Raw genomic sequence first — 16,491 nt, 5'->3', positions numbered from 1 at the left:
ATTTGTCAGATTGTCAGGTACAGTCTGTGTTCTGCAACTTTGGCATCAGAGACAACCCTATAAATTGAACACAGGAAAGGAAAAACGTTTTCACGCAATAGTGGGCAAAAGTTTCAATTATAGGTGGTGTTTTAAAGATGGGTATTGTAGATCAGGCACCCATTATATTGATCAGGAAATAATAGTTGAGCACATGCTTAATCCTTTCCAGTCATATATGCACAATAAGCGATGTGAATAGAAATTGGGTAGCACGTGTATTGGGTAGATCCAGTGTAAGCTGATTCACACCTGCAGTTAGGTTGAAAGTTCTTCCAAAAATCCTACAACGTATTGCATTTGCAATGGGGAAAAAGACATGCTTCTTGTAATGATTTGATATCTTCAGGGAGATATCAATGCACTTTACAGTGCTTGGGTACTTTTGAAGTTTTGTTGATCTTTAGTTGTTTTACTATTTTGTTTTTACAGTTCCTAATCTTGTTAATATAGCAATAGCTCAATTCTTCCCAAATATCAAACTGTACTTAATGTCCTCTATTTGAATTTTTTGCCTAATTCTATTTGTGTAATCATTAGAGCAAGCAATTGACCATAACTCAGATTGTCAGACAACTCTGAGAGAGAACAGAGTTCGATCAAAAGTCCTCAGCAACGAGATCCAGTGCCTGAAACAGGAAAAAAGCAAGCAGGTATGTCGATCTTTTCTGACACTTTTCTTTATATTGAAGGCACAAGATTAATTCAAATCCAGGTGGACATTTAATTTTAGAATTGCCACACTGAGAGCTATTTTCACTTAAGGCAAGTGTAAATTGGAGTGAAAGTTGAAGATGGACTTTCTGTAAAAGAACTTAGTTGCTAAAGTTGAAGCATTTGCTAGAGATCAGTATTCAGTATTCAAGTTTCCATCTGTTTTGAAATTAAAATGTTTGCAAGTAAAGAATATCAGGCACATCATGTGGTAATCTGCTTTGGGGAAAGAAGTATCTGAAAATGGGTATCTTCAGATAAGTTGTTGAAATTTTATAGGCAATTTCAGACACATTGGCCAAATACTACTGTTAAGCGAAGTGAGGACTGATAATTTGTCTTAAAAATTGACATAAGTATTGCTTGATGTGCCCTTAATATCTTAATAAGAGTGCCAACAGTGGAATTCGATCTATCACTGCTGTGGTTAGCCTGTTAAATTAATTTACACTTGGACAAATATTTGAAATTTACTTTTTAAAAATAATTTGTTTTTCTTTTCTTACTCCTTCATCTCCCCACTTGCTTATTCTGTCTTCTGCTCCTTTTGTTTCCGGTAGGATTAGGGTCTCAGCCAAAAACATTAACTGTCTATTAACTTCTACAGATGCTGCCTGACTTGCTGAGTTCCTCCAGAGCTTTGTGTGTGTTTTGCTTTAGATTTCCAGTATCTAAAGGATCTCTTCTGTACGTAATTGAAATTAATTTAATTAATCTCACCATAAGCTGCTGCTGAAGTCAATTCTTAATTAAGCACTTGGTAAGAGAATTTGTGTAGCCAAGACTTTCATTGTAGTCTGGTGAGAAAGGATTCTATAGTATTGTGCCTCTGCACCACAGATTTTTATTCACTTATGTAAAATGGAATGAGAGGAAAGGGAAGTAACCAAATGAACAATTGATTTGGCTCTAGCATAAACTCTAAATCCTTACTCATCTGAATTTACACCTACAATAATTTTGTTTCTTTTACTTTAGTAAAATTCCCTTGTTAATCAAGACTTTGAATACTTTCTTCAGGCTCAGCCCTTCTTCAAATTGCTTTTGCAATATTGGGTTATATAATCTTTGTATACATTACCATGTTTTATCTCAATGAGACTCAAGTCTTGTGCAAAAGTATTCCCACATTTTCATTTCATCCTTCCTAGAAAATCATATAATAATAAGTTTTAAATCACTAGGGTGGGGTGAGGTGGGAAAGAGGGTTGGTGGTAGTGAAAAAGTGAGAGCATCCTTTTTTGGAGAGGGAGATTAAACCCTTCCATGTAATCTGATCAATACAGCACTCTTAGTTTCTTTTTGGTAGATTTTTATAATTTGTCTGAAGATAATATCTATTTATTTCTGCTATGAAATTTTATAAATTTTAAGCAATCTTGGATTTCTGATGTTCTTTAGTTAAATGTGTTCCTGAACATTTGAACTTGCCTTTGTTGAAGCACAAACAGTGCCTCTAGGCATATTATATCTTTCAGCTTTCATATTGCATGCAGTCTCAATTATTTGCACTTTCTTTAGAACCTTTACCTACTTTTTTTTTAAATAAGCCATTGTCAATTCTATTTACCATGTTGCTTTATTAAGGCACTCTGCATTTACCCTCTCAGTTTGGTGCATGAAAGGGTTTAAGGTCTGATTGCTTGTGTTGTTTGGTTCAAACTGTAACAAGGAAATGCCTCTGAAAAGTAATTGATATTTCTATAATCTGCCAATCTTATAGTCTTTGATAAACTGGCTGGAAATCTGATTGTTCAAGAATCCGTTTGGAGAATCAAACCCAGGTAATTTATTGATTGACAAGAAATCCTAAAGCCTTTTCTAAATTTGATCTTTTATCTGGCCTTTATTTGTGTCTTCTACAAATAGAACGTATTTTACTATGTATATCCTCCATAAAAGTCCCTGGATGTTACGTGAGGTCAACTTTTGCACAAATTATGTACTACAGATTTTCCATCCAGTGTTATCAAGACAGTGATTTTTTTTAAGTGTTATGTTTTAGTGTTGTAATCTATCAGTACTGTATTTAATGATCGTTTGCATTCTTTTAAATTAACATTTAATCCATGGGTTTTAAATCAAAGCCATGTGTCAACAGAACAATTGCTTTTCCATTATTTTAAAAAACAAAGGTTTAAGAGTTGATGTTCCCTGCAGTATTCAACTTATTTGGAGATGGTGTAGAGAATGAACAAGATAGTGGTGCAATATGTTCTGCATTTAAGGTTTGCCTTTACTTGGAGAGATTCTAAGTGTTTTCTTGTGGTAATGTGCAAATGTAAGTGTGGTTTAAGAATCTTAGTGCAACCATTAATTTTATATAATTTTAATTTTTTAGCTCTCTCATTTTCCAAATGGAATGGAACAGTTGCAAATAGAAGCTTTTTCTATCCAATATGTGCTCAAGGTTATGTGACAAGGATAGCTATGGAGAAACATTTTTTTTTGCTGAGGGAGTGTCAATAACCAGAGGGCATGGATTTTAGATATTTGGAAACATAATTGATTATCTCTTTGAAAGAACTTCTCTTCTCAAGTTTCCCATTGTAACAACACAGTCTCAGTGTGTTGTATTGATTTGTGGCAAGATCTTACAGCTATGTTCACTAGAAGCACCCTGAAAAAGGGGGAAGGCACAATTCATGCAACACTTTTGGTATGTCAACAAAAACACTCAAAAACTTCTATAGATGTACAGTGTAGAGCATTCTGACAGGGGGCATCACTGTCTGGTATGGAGGGGCTACTGCACAGGACCAAAAGAAGCTGCGAAGGGTCGTAAATTTAGTCAGCTCCATCTTGGGTACGAGCCTACAAAGTACCCAAGACATCTTCAAGGAGCGGTTTCTCAGAAAGGCAGTGTCTATTATTAAGGACCCCCAGCACCTAGGGCATACCCTTTTCTCACTGTTACCATCAGGTAGGAGGTACAGAAGCCTGAAGACACACATTCAGCAATTCAGGAACAGCTTCTTCCCCTCTGCCATCCGATCCCTAAATGGGCATTGAACCCATGAACACAAACTCACTTCTCCAATATATATTATTGCTGTTTTTTCACGATTTTTCATACACATATATATATATATATATATATATATATATATATATATATATATATATATATATATATATACTGTAATTTATTTATTCTATATTATGTATTGCATTGAACTGCTGCTGCTAAGTTAATAAAGATAATAAAGCTGATTCTGATTCTATAGGTGAGTGCTGCAGTGACAGGAGAGGAAAGGTGGAGTTCTACTAGGGCTTGGAGAGAAGTTAGATGGCTGATCTAAAACAGCTGGAAGTGGTATATTCTTTGTGCAATGGATACGGAAGTTCTCCTGACGGGGTTACAGTAGACTTCTGTAAGGAACAATGTGTGCAATGTATGGAAGCCTGCAATGGTAGCAAACACTCAAGAATGCCCTGGCTGCTTTGTTGAGTTAAAAGAAATAAGGATGGATTTGCCTCTTGTTGGTTATGGAGCTCTGTTACCCTGTTAATGTAGCTATAAATTGAATTATGTGGTATTGATCAGTGGCAGCAGCCAAAATAATCCTTGGTCTAGGAAGCAAACAGTGGTTATGAGTGTGACCTCTACAGATGAAGCGTGAAACTGCAGGGTCTTACCAACAACATATTGTGCAAAGATTTCACCAAGGACCATCTTTCTAATGCCTGCTTTATGTAAATATTTTTGCCCTAAACTCTAGCTATGAGTTAAACTCCCTGGAGATAAATACTTTGTAATGAGTCCTTATCTGCCTCTTTCCATATGGTCTCTGAAGTGTTTCACATCAGAGGTCCATCTTGCTTTTCATGTCATTTAGCAAAAGGGATTTAGTGGTAACTAAATTTATTGGCAAATTAATTTTGAATGCAGAAAAGAAACATAATGTAAGGAAAACTCCTTGTCAAATGTAAATTTAAGACTCCAGAGGTTGGTTTAGAAGACTCCAGCGAGTGGTTTAGAATAACCTGGCAAAGATTTATTTTGAGTGGATATTTGTAAAAATAACAATTTCAGAAGAAAAAAAACAAATTTGTAAAAGTTGTTTGGTCTCTGAATGTGCAAGATCTGTAATCTTTCAGATTAAGGTACTTAACAATAGTACAGAAGTCAAAAGCTGGGCAATGCACATTATTGATATCATATGAAAGTGTTTAAAAACAGAGCCAGCTTTTCAATGCTAAGCAGGGATCACATTTTCCAACTGGTATTAATATTCCTTGGAATGGATCAACCTATTTCCAACTTCAATGGATTTGCTCTTACAACATTTTGTGGGACCAATATTGTTGGCCAAAGTCTTATATTCCTCTTATGTTTTAATTTGAATATTTGAGTAAATCTAACCAAAATTATAGGGTAAGGTTTAATGCTTGTTTCACTGAAATAAGAATTTCAGTAAAGTTCCCATATTAGTTCAATAGGAAAATTTTCTTTATGTACAGATGTATTTGTTTAAAGAATATCTTAAGCTTGCACTCATTGACATAACTTAAAAGATTGTGCAAAGCTTCTGAAAAGTTGTGCTTGAATGAAAATGAATCTTGATAATTCCACATTATAAAATGATGCTGTGTTTGGAGCTGTGATCTCTTGTGTCAAGTGCATACTTGTTATTTTGTGAGTAGTGAATGTAATTAGGAATGAAGTTTGCTTTTCCTTTTACTTCTGTTATCATCATGTCATTTTGTCCTGCTTGTGATTAAGCCCTATTGATTTGAAGGGGATGTATTTTTAGGCTATTGAAACTCTTGGAATTCAATTTCTTTTAGACTGTATTTATATTGCTACCTAAGAATTGACAGTTACATGAATTAAGCTGCCCTATGTTTTTAATTTTCAGTTTCTAAATTAGCATTTAAAGTATAGATAATTTTACATTATTTACACATTGTTAAATGCAACTGATTATCCTTGAGAACTTTAGAAAATAATAAATATTATGGCTTTATAACACAGAACTTGCAGTGAAAGATTATTAGACATATTGTGTTTTGAATGAATCTAGAACAGCAGATTTAACTTTTCAACTCCATGATATTTAACCAGTAACTGTTGAGAAATTGAAAGCTAGTAAGTGAGCTCAGATAAAAATCATCTCAGATTTTCCTGAGGAAGTCATTGTTGTAATTATAATACTAACTGATAACAATTTGGGAGGAACGGTTTTTATAGAGCTGAAGCAAATCTTAGAAGCCTCTGAATTTACTTTGGCATTTATGTTCTTGATTTGGGAATGGCTACTATTCAATAATTCTAATTGTTTCTGTTGAAAATGTTGAGATTGCACATCAATTTAATTTAATTGATGGACTTCATCCTCTATATTTATAAGTGGCACATTTTATTTTGTGAGTACCTGTCAGTGCATTTAGATTATATAATCAATCGACATTTGGCTAAAATGAAGAAGGCTATTCATTCTATCTTGGCATAACCATCAAGAAGGACTCACAAAGCAGCATCTACCTGCCTGATTAGGTTATGATTCCAATAATTTTTGTGACACCAACATACCCAGACGTCTTTTTTAGTTAACAAAATAAATTAAGAACTGTTATTCTTGTCTTAAATTTCCCCTTTATACCAGTCTGATATCTTGTGGATTTACTTTAAAGTGGAGTTCCTATCTGCTTTGTCAGCTTGGTGGACCACCTAATTTATCTTTGTGATATAACCTGTAAGGTTGCTTCTTTTCAAAGACTTCCTCAAAATACATTGCTCTGAGTCTGAGAATCTTGGTGTGTTTTTGTAAGAAGCACATTAGTGTTTTGTAACTAAAATCAGGTATAGATCTCTCGTGCAGTCTGTTTGCCATTCATTTATTTGTACTGCTCGCTCTTCTGTTTCAATCGACCAGTCCATTAAATGGCACTTTCTCCATGCTACCTCAGGACATGCACACCTTATCTTTCCACTTCTTTCCATCCCACCATACAAGAACCTTAATAAGTAAAGCAGCAAATCACTTTCACTACCAATCTATTGTTCACAATGTACTCTTCTCTATATCGGTGAAACAAAATGTAAATTGAGTGATTACTTTGTGGAGTACCTGTATTCATCTGCTGAGTTGACCTTAAGCTTTCGATTGTCTGCCTCTTTAATATCATGGTCCAATTCCTATTTATCTGTGGCCTACTGCATTGCTACATTGAAGTCTAATGAAAACTTAAGGAACTGCACCACAAGTTTTGCCTGGGGAAGTTGCAGCTTTTTTGACTAAATAAAGAACACGATTCACTTCTCTATCCATATTAGAACTGGCCATGCCCACTTCATTTGTGAGATTACTTCTGTTTTAACACAGCTTGACCTGATGGGCATGCTCAATAGTCTACATTTCTCAATATTTTACACTTCTTTGTTTTATCATTGTCTAATTGCAATAACTAACCCAACAACTCCCACTTATCAGTTAGTCCTGACGAAGGGTCTTGGCCCAAAACGTCGACAGTGCTTCTCCTTATAGATGCTGCCTGGCCTGCTATGTTCCACCAGCATTTTGTGTGTATTGTTTAAACTCCCACTTATCCTCATATCAATACTGACCTTACCCAATCATAGACATTCCCTTTGTCCTGCCTATTCTTCAGGCCACCTTCTCTGCAATTTTAAATTAACTTAGTCAATTCTCACTCCCATTCTTACGAAGGGTCTTTCCCTGAATGCTGTTTATTGTTTCCAACATTTCAATTGTATTTAAAATTTCCAGCATTTGTATTTATGGTACTTTGTTCATAAGCAGCAAATCTTTTTATATAAGAACCATTGTAAGATTAATGTTACCCAACTTTGTGTGAATGAGCCTTTGAGTACAATAGTATCCCTGAATTGATTTCTTTATTTGATTCAGAATAGATGATGTAAGATTAGATTATTTTATCAAATGTTTTACTGAATGTCTTCAGTTTGTTATGAATGACAGAGGCACTGTTTGTACAAAAAATTCAAAGCTGCCAATTCTGATTATTTTAACTATTAGATTTGTATCATTCAAGATTTTAGAAAATTCAGATTTTACTGAATTTGATGTTGATTTTTTTTCTGAATAAATGCTGCAATTGTGTTTTAATTAGTACTATATTCTTTCTCCTAATTTACTTGTAGTTCCTGAATTTGATGGGTGTAATTGATCAACAAAAGGATGAATTGTGCCGAAGCAATAGGTTAGTGAAATCTTTTCATTGTGAAACATTATTTAAGTGTCCTTCACCTGTTATCCCATTAGATAGATAGATAGATAGATAGATACTTTATTCATCCCCATGGGGAAATTCAACTTTTTTTTTCCAATGTCCCATACACTTGTTGTAGCAAAACTAATAACATACAATACTTAACTCAGTAAAAAATATGATATGCATCAAAATCACTATCTCAAAAAGCATTAATAATAGCTTTTAAAAAGTTCTTAAGTCCTGGCGGTTGAATTGTAAAGCCTAATGGCATTGGGGAGTATTGACCTCTTCATCCTGTCTGAGGAGCATTGCATCGATAGTAACCTGTCACTGAAACTGCTTCTCTGTCTCTGGATGGTGCTATGTAGAGGATGTTCAGAGTTATCCATAATTGACCGTAGCCTACTCAGCGCCCTTCGCTCAGCTACCGATGTTAAACTCTCCAGTACTTTGCCCACGACAGAGCCCGCCTTCCTTACCAGCTTATTAAGACGTGAGGCGTCCCTCTTCTTAATGCTTCCTCCCCAACACGCCACCACAAAGAAGAGGGCGCTCTCCACAACTGACCTATAGAACATCTTCAGCATCTCACTACAGACATTGAATGACGCCAACCTTCTAAGGAAGTACAGTCGACTCTGTGCCTTCCTGCACAAGGCATCTGTGTTGGCAGTCCAGTCTAGCTTCTCGTCTAACTGTACTCCCAGATACTTGTAGGTCTTAATCCACACATTCTCCATTAATGATCACTGGCTCCATATGAGGCCTAGATCTCCTAAAGTCCACCACCATCTCCTTGGTCTTGGTGATATTGAGACGCAGGTAGTTTGAGTTGCACCATATCACAAATTTCATTTCATATTGAATCATAACCATAATCAAAGATAATTCACATTCCATGCAAAGGTGGAGAGAAAACACAATCTAAAAAGGAGTGTCTTTTGTTAATTTAGCTTACAAAAAGTTAACCTGACTTTTAAAACTGGTCACTTTAGCTTCTTTATTTGAATGCAAAAAATAGCATACTAAAGAAAAAATAATTAAACTATACATGTGTAAAGGTCATTACTGGGCTCATAACTATTAACGGAAAGCAATGTGTTTTGGTTATTCTGGTAAGCTTTTTTGGGAAAGGTACTGGGAAATTACCAGTTTTCTTAAATAGTTTTGCTTTGCAGTATAAAATAACATCCAAGCTAAAGCTTTTTATAAATATCCATTTAAAGGAATATTAATTGAATGATAATCAATCCCTTCTAGTAAATTTACTATAACATTTGATCGACCTCAAAACAAATCTGCTAAAAATTGAGTTCAGTATTTTTAATGTGTTCGTTGTTTGATTCTTTTTATTAACTTTCTCTTTAGGACTTCTGCTGTGCAAGTTGGACAGTTACAAGAAGCATTAAATGAGAGGAGTTCTATCATCAATTCTTTCCGAGCAAAGTAATAATTGCTTTATATTCCCTTGTGGAAGCTCATCCTGTTGATATCAATTTTCCAGATTTACAACGTAACATTTAAAATGCAAACATGTTTCACAGTAATGAATTCAATCATTATTGTTTCTATTCAACCTTTCTCTGGAGTTCAATGTGTTGCATTTCGTATGAAAAGGCTAAGTCTAGCTGTAAAACAGTTCCATTCTGTCCAAAAGTATAATTTTGTGTTTTCTGTGCCATTTGCACAATGTGCCTTAACAACAATTAGTCAATTATTGCAATAGAATTTGTAAAAGTAAAATCTTTAATGTTTTCAAAATTTAAAAACAATATGCCTTCTAATTTGTAAACACGAGGAAATCTGCAGATGCTGGAAATTCAAACAGCAACACACACAAAATGCTGGTGGAACATAGCAGGCCAGGCAGCATCTATAGGGAGAAGTGCTGTCGACATATGTACTTTGAGACCCTATGTCAGGACGAAGGGTCTCGGCCCAAAACGTCGACAGCGCTTCTCCCTATAGATGCTGCCTGGCCTGCTGTGTTCCACCAGCATTTTGTGTGTGTTGCTGCCTTCTAATTTGGTTTCCTTTAAAATTAGTTCATGCTGTGAAGTTCCATGTGACCTTCAGACTTGTATATTAGCTGTTCCATTAGGTTATTGACATATTCAGTAGAGCAGTCTCATTTTTGTTATAGCTTGTAGTTTGCAAATTATGTATTTTTAAAAACAATGTGTTTTACTTCAGATGTAATTAGTTTGCGTCTTTGTATAATGTTAGTACACTTTCATGTCAAGAATCATGAACAAGAAAGGCCATCCTGGCAATGTAATATCATTATTTTATGCGTTGTTTTTTATACCATAACATTTGAGATTAATTTGAATAGCTTCATTATTTTAACTCACACACACAAAATATTGGAGGAACTCAGCAGGTCAGGCAGCATCTATGGAAATGAAACAGTCAACATTTGGTGCCAAGATCCTTCACGCGGACTTGTTGTCTTACTTGGGTGATTATGTTCCTTGAGTAAGAATATTTTTTCCTGATTATTCCCAAATTTATTTTTCATTGTTTTCCATGTTTAATTTGTGTTCCTAATTTCCAAGATATTCATAATTATAGCTATAGTTTTCTACTATTTAGGATACTTTGAGGTCTTTTTCTTCATCATCACTAACTTAATTAGCTTTTTACTGTAAAACTTAAGATTTCCTAATTATTATTCATATGAGTTTTGTTGCTGTTTTTTTTTGTTATCCATTTTAATATAACAGCTTTGTGGTGGGATGACGAAAACTGACCTTGTAATCATGAGGAGTAAAGACTCCATGATGCTGGATCCATATTAGCTATGTTGATATTCTGGCTCCGTGCTGTGCATATGCTCCTGCTTATAGTGTCCTCTACATTTCTACCAAGATGTCCCAAGGTTCAATTGAAACATAATCAATTATGCAATGTGGATGTTAATTTGCACATAACAAGTTATCGCAAACGCCAGTGTGACAATAACTAATTAATCTCTTTTCAGGTTGTTTGAATGTGATCATTGAAATGCTGATATCTGATGTTGCTATGTTTTCCAAAGGTTGCAAATGAGGTCTCATCTTGAGGTTTGATTCAAAAGAAAGTATCTGCTACAGTACAGTACTCCTCATGTACTGCATTTTTGTACATCAGTTTCTTGACTAGAACTTGAACTCAGAAATTTCTGATTACAGGATTAGAAAACATCAATCAAACCATAGCTATCACATATAAAGAGAGCAATCTCATTGCTTTTATAATTGATATGCTTCGTAATAAGGACTTTGAAAGCAATTACTGCTAGAACTCTGTTTAGGTTAGTTAATTGAGTTCCATACATTCATACCTTTAATTATCATTTGCCTAATGCCTATCTGGTTGCTTAACAAATCTATATAATTTTTCTGCACCCGTTTGAAGATGTTGTCAGTAGGTTTTCGTTTTATTTTGTTCTAGAGTACAAATGTCAGAAGCTGCTTTAGCACTATCAGAACAAAAGGCAAATGACCTAAAAGAGCTCTTAGAGAAGGCAAGAATGGAAAATAATGAGTTGAAAGAGAATCATTCGAAGGAGCGTAAAAATGAGCGAGAGGTAATGATATTTTTGCATCTTTCTACAAAAAGCATTCATTGGTGTGCAACACCTCACTGTACACCACTCATTTGCAAGGGTTGCAAGCCCATTTGGACGTCTGCATCCAGACTAGGGAAGTGTAGGTAGGCAGTAGTTCATGACAAATAAGCTGTGTATGGTTTTAAAACCCTCTGGCATTGTACCATTGAGGCTCCGGCCCTTAGAATACTGACAATCTTTGACAAAAGTCAAGGCAACTATGGAGCCTCATCTCGTGTCAAAGCTGGGATATATTAGAATTAATATTCAGAAACATTTTTAAATTATTTGGGTACTGTAAGTAGCAAAAGATTTACTACCTACTGATGGAATACCTAATTATCTTGTAACTGTTCTTGTTCCAAGCTCCTGTATTGGAAATGGACAGCCTAAACCAATGTCTGTTCCAAGTAAAATACTACTTTTAATTTGCTAATTGAGATTATACATAATTTATAGGCATTTTCATTGATCACTGGGCAGTGTGAGTTCTATGTATGATACCAGATACTTGGCAGCCTAGCTTATAAAGAACAGTAAAGATGACAACACAGAAAATTAAACCAATGATGTATTTGTTCCTGTTTACTAAATTATTTGGATACTGAAGAAATGTGTTTTTCTTCATTATCAGGAAGCTTGTAAACAAGAGGCAAAGTTGACCAGAGAAATAAATGCAGCAAATGGGAAAAACCTGGAGCTCAAAAACAAGGTAGTACTGGTTTCTCCATTGTTATATTGTGTCTCTAGATACTGACAATGAACTGGGCTCACAAATTAGATCTGATATGAAATGTCTTGTTCATTATAACATAACAAAATCCCTTAGTGACTTTAACTTAACTTTACTGGTCACTATAATTGGTTCATTCTCGTAAATGCTCATTACTTTAAACTGGATTGATGTGTTTGCTCCAATACCTGCACATGTAAATAAATACTATTGATGTTTTTTCCTATAATAATTAAGCAATTCCTCAAAAATCACAAAGTTTGGAATTAATTTTGATATGAACAACTGGTATGTGGTGAAATTACAAAACTGGTGTGCAATAACTTAGAGCTTGTAATTTACACAACAAAGAACAACAAAGTAGTACCGTATTATTCATGCTGCCTTTCTTTCTCTACCTCTCAAACTACTTTGTTTTGTTCAGAGGTACATATCACTGGCAACAGCATCGTTATTTATCCCTACTTTTTTTCTTTATGAACAAAATAGAATACAAGGTTAGTTTGGAGAGCAGTTGTGCATTGACTACAATGATAGGCAAATTTCCTACCTGGAAGAATATTAATGAATTACAGTAGTTTTTTTTCGCATCAAGTAGGAGTTTTGTGATAATTACTAACGCAGTCTTCAAACTTTCACATCTGGCTCAAGAATCTGAAATTTTGGATGCCTGGCTTTTGTGTTGCTATATACTAATTTGATCATTAAACATTTAAAATTGACTTAAAACTTAGGAATTTCAGAGTTTGTCTTTGTGCCTCACATCCATAAATTATGTCATGGTTCTTTGTACCAGCTGTGCATTTTCTTTGAATCTTGAATTAATTTAGATCATATTTAGAGCCATAAAGTTTTATATAGCACAGAAGCAGTTGATGGATGAATTAATTTTAAAACATTTTGTAGATATGATAATACTGCCCATGATTTACTTACATTTCCTCAATGATAAAAACTGATGGCACCAACTAATCTGGGCCTTGATGCTTTATGTTCCATTTTTCTTCTGTCTGAAGATCTTTTTTCCTTCTTGTTCTGAGTTTTATCAATATTTTAAAAAAAGAAAAGAGAGCATGATAATAGAACTGATATGATTTTCAGTTATTTATCATATATTTTCTTATATATACTAGAGATTCTGTAGATGCTGGAACTCCAGAGTACTATACACAAAATGCTGGGAGTCTTGACCCAAACGTCAAATCTATTTCTCTCCATAGATATTGCCTAACCTGAGTTCCATCAACATTTTGTGCACACGTTCTCCTGATTATTTTTTTTTGAAGAGAGTTCGTCATCTATTTTAAATAGAGTTTGCCCTTCCACTAGCCTTGCAAATCTTTTATCTGCTGATTCGCAATAAAGGTGATCTAAATCTTCTGCTTTCTTTTGCTTACTTGTACCTTGAAGTTCTCTCATTCCCTGGTCCTCTCATTTTTTGAACCATGCATATAACAATATATCTTTTATGAACTTAAGTTCTCCATGTAACTCTATGTTTAAAAGGTTTTGTTTTTTCCATCTCTTACCTTTTCCAATTATTATCCCAATTAAGATTTCTTTTGTTTTTAAGAGTCCAGTAACTGTATAAATCATTGTAGAATGCTATTCTCTTTTTCTCATGAGTACAGAGCTAAAAGTTTTAACAAATTAGTCACCAAATGCAGCTTGATTACTTGTTTTACTACCTAAATGAATATAAGCTATTTGCTAATTTTGCTGTGTTTGGATTTGCATATCAGAGTTCCAATTGTAATCTGTTCTTTGAACTAGTCTCCAGAGGTGTTTTGAATTATTCACCATTTTGTTCGGACTAGTAATCTGGATATGTGAAACATGGAATATTTCAGGTCTCTTTTAATTGGGGATAAAAAGCTTGTTATGTGTTCAAATATGTCCCCTTCCACAGATAGCCAACTTCTTTTCTGATACCTCTTTGCCTGTTATTTATTAGCTAAGTGTCAATCTTGTATTTTGCAGAGGGTATAATTATTTTGGATTTATTTTCTTTATTTATTTTCATTATCAAATGCTTCCCCAACATTCAGGTAGATAATGTATAGTGCCTCACCCGTGTGCAACAGATCTGTAACCTTCTCAAAGAAACACAGAAATATAGGTTGTTCAGAAGTAGTCTACTTGTCACAAAGATAATGCGATTTTTAAAAAGGATTGTTACAAAAACTATAATTTTTCCCCATGAACTTACATAATCCATGTTTCTCCTTCCAGTGATGTTATTAGTATAATCACAGTGGCATCAAACAACTTTTAAACTCCAGAAGTGAATTATATTTTGGAAGTGGTGTAACTTCTTATTGAAAATAAAAATTTGTGAAGAAATGCAGCATATAAGTAGATATCCAGTATTTGTTTTGATTGCATTTGTACTTCATCACTTTAAAAACTTTAGAATGGATACATCTGATGTTCGTACATAGTCGTATACACAAACAATGATTTGCTGTCTCACTTTGATTTAGCTTCATTGAATTAAAACCTCTATCATCTATTTCAGATCAACATTTTCTAACAATTATGTATTTTTGCATAGCATATTTAAAACATCCTAAAGATACCTATAATAAACAACAAAAGACCCAATTGGGTTTATAGTTTAGCCTTGGTTACATGATTTATTTGATGATGTGTCAACTTGCCCTTTCCCTAAATGTACCAGATAAAATTTTGTACCCATGTCAAATAGGTGGATGAATTAGAGCGACGAAATAAAAGTCAGCATGATCAGATCTGCCATCTGAAACAAGAACTGGCCAACGTGACTGCTGAGATGAAACTGAAAATAGCACAAACTGAAGGTAATATAACATTACCTTTTCTGGTGAAATAAACAATTGTTCATCAGCCATCCATAGTTAATGGAAGCAACATGTGCAAATTGCTGGTGGAACGCAGCAGGCCAGGCAGCATCTATAGGACATCTCGGCCCGAAACGTCGACTGTGCTTCTTCCTATAGATGCTGCTTGGCCTGCTGTGTTCCACCAGCATTTTGTATGTGTTTCGCGTGTCATAGTTAATGGAATTTTGGTACTGGCTTTTGGGCTTCTTACCTGTCCCCTCAAAATGGAGAATGAGTCTTTAAGGTGATATTGAGACCACAATTCCATTCATCAGGAGTGTGTAAGCTCTGAGTGCACCACCTTACAGATTATCCAACTCCCCTCTGATCCGTCCCCTGCCTCAAGTGTGTTGGAGTGTGTAGTTGCTACATTGGCCTCCTCTGCCATCCCAGAACTTTAAATCCAAAGTGCAAGTAAGTCGTCCTCAATCCTGAGAGACATTTTTTTAAAAAGAGCAGAAGATCATTAGATGTGAAGTGCATTCAGGTCCTCAACTTAGTAAATTATTTCTCCTCTGCTGGTTTGAATAGTGAATCCAGACCTCTAACCTGTGTCATTCAAAGCATAAATGCAGAAATTAACAGGTGTGCAGAGTTTGGCTCAATATTCATGACAACAATTTTTCCCTCCATATCAGCAAAACAAAAGAGCTGGTCATTGTCTACGGGAAGGGAGGCAGTGCTCATGCTCAATGTTGCTGAGGTGAGAGGGTTGAGAGCTTCAAGTTCCTAGGAGCGAACACCACCAATGGGCTCTCCTGATCCAACCACATAAATGCCACAGCCAAGGAAATGCATTTCTTAAGCCTCTGCTTCCTCAGAAGGCTTAAGAAATGTTTATAGATGTGTTTCAGAATGCATCCTATCCAGATGCTTCACAGCATGATATTGCAGCTGCTCTGCCTGAGACCACAAGAAACTGCAGAAAGTTGTGGACACAGCTCACCATACACAGAAACCAGCCTCCCTTCCTTAGATTCTGTCTACATTTCTAGCGATGCTACCAATATAATCAAAGGCAGGTCAAGTGAAGTTTATTGTCATTTAACTACATACATATATATATAACCTATATAATTTGTAATAGAAACAAAACAGTGTATCTTCGAACCAGGGTGTAAAGCACAAGCACATGATAATTTATGAAGCTAAGGATAAAATCTACAGATAAATCTCACATAAATAACAAACTATAATGTGCTTTAATATTGAATATTGTAAGGTACGGAACAGATTAACCAATGACACTTCAAATACGATGCAGCCAGGAGTTCGAGCCTAATGGCCTGGGTGAAGAAACTGTTTCTCATCCTGACCGTTCTTGTTTTTATGCATTGTAGTGTCCTGCCTGA

General features: G+C 34.9%; 1 protein-coding gene across 2 annotated transcripts in view; it reads left to right on the top strand.

Moving 5' to 3' along the window:
- Window positions 1-16,491, top strand: part of lrrc45 (leucine rich repeat containing 45) — a 71,038-nt gene that overhangs the window by 27,616 nt on the left and 26,931 nt on the right. For both annotated transcript variants that reach the window (XM_073026101.1, XM_073026102.1), the window contains exons 7-12: window positions 580-692; window positions 7,883-7,941; window positions 9,322-9,399; window positions 11,389-11,524; window positions 12,180-12,257; window positions 14,986-15,097. In XM_073026101.1, the coding sequence (XP_072882202.1) occupies window positions 580-692; window positions 7,883-7,941; window positions 9,322-9,399; window positions 11,389-11,524; window positions 12,180-12,257; window positions 14,986-15,097 (576 nt within the window). The remainder of the gene's footprint in view (window positions 1-579; window positions 693-7,882; window positions 7,942-9,321; window positions 9,400-11,388; window positions 11,525-12,179; window positions 12,258-14,985; window positions 15,098-16,491) is intronic.

Source organism: Hemitrygon akajei, chromosome 22 (genome assembly GCF_048418815.1).
Source record: "Hemitrygon akajei chromosome 22, sHemAka1.3, whole genome shotgun sequence".
Taxonomy (NCBI): Eukaryota; Metazoa; Chordata; class Chondrichthyes; order Myliobatiformes; family Dasyatidae; genus Hemitrygon; species Hemitrygon akajei.
Note: the sequence above shows the minus strand (reverse complement) of the source record. Positions and strands in the feature narration are given on the sequence as shown.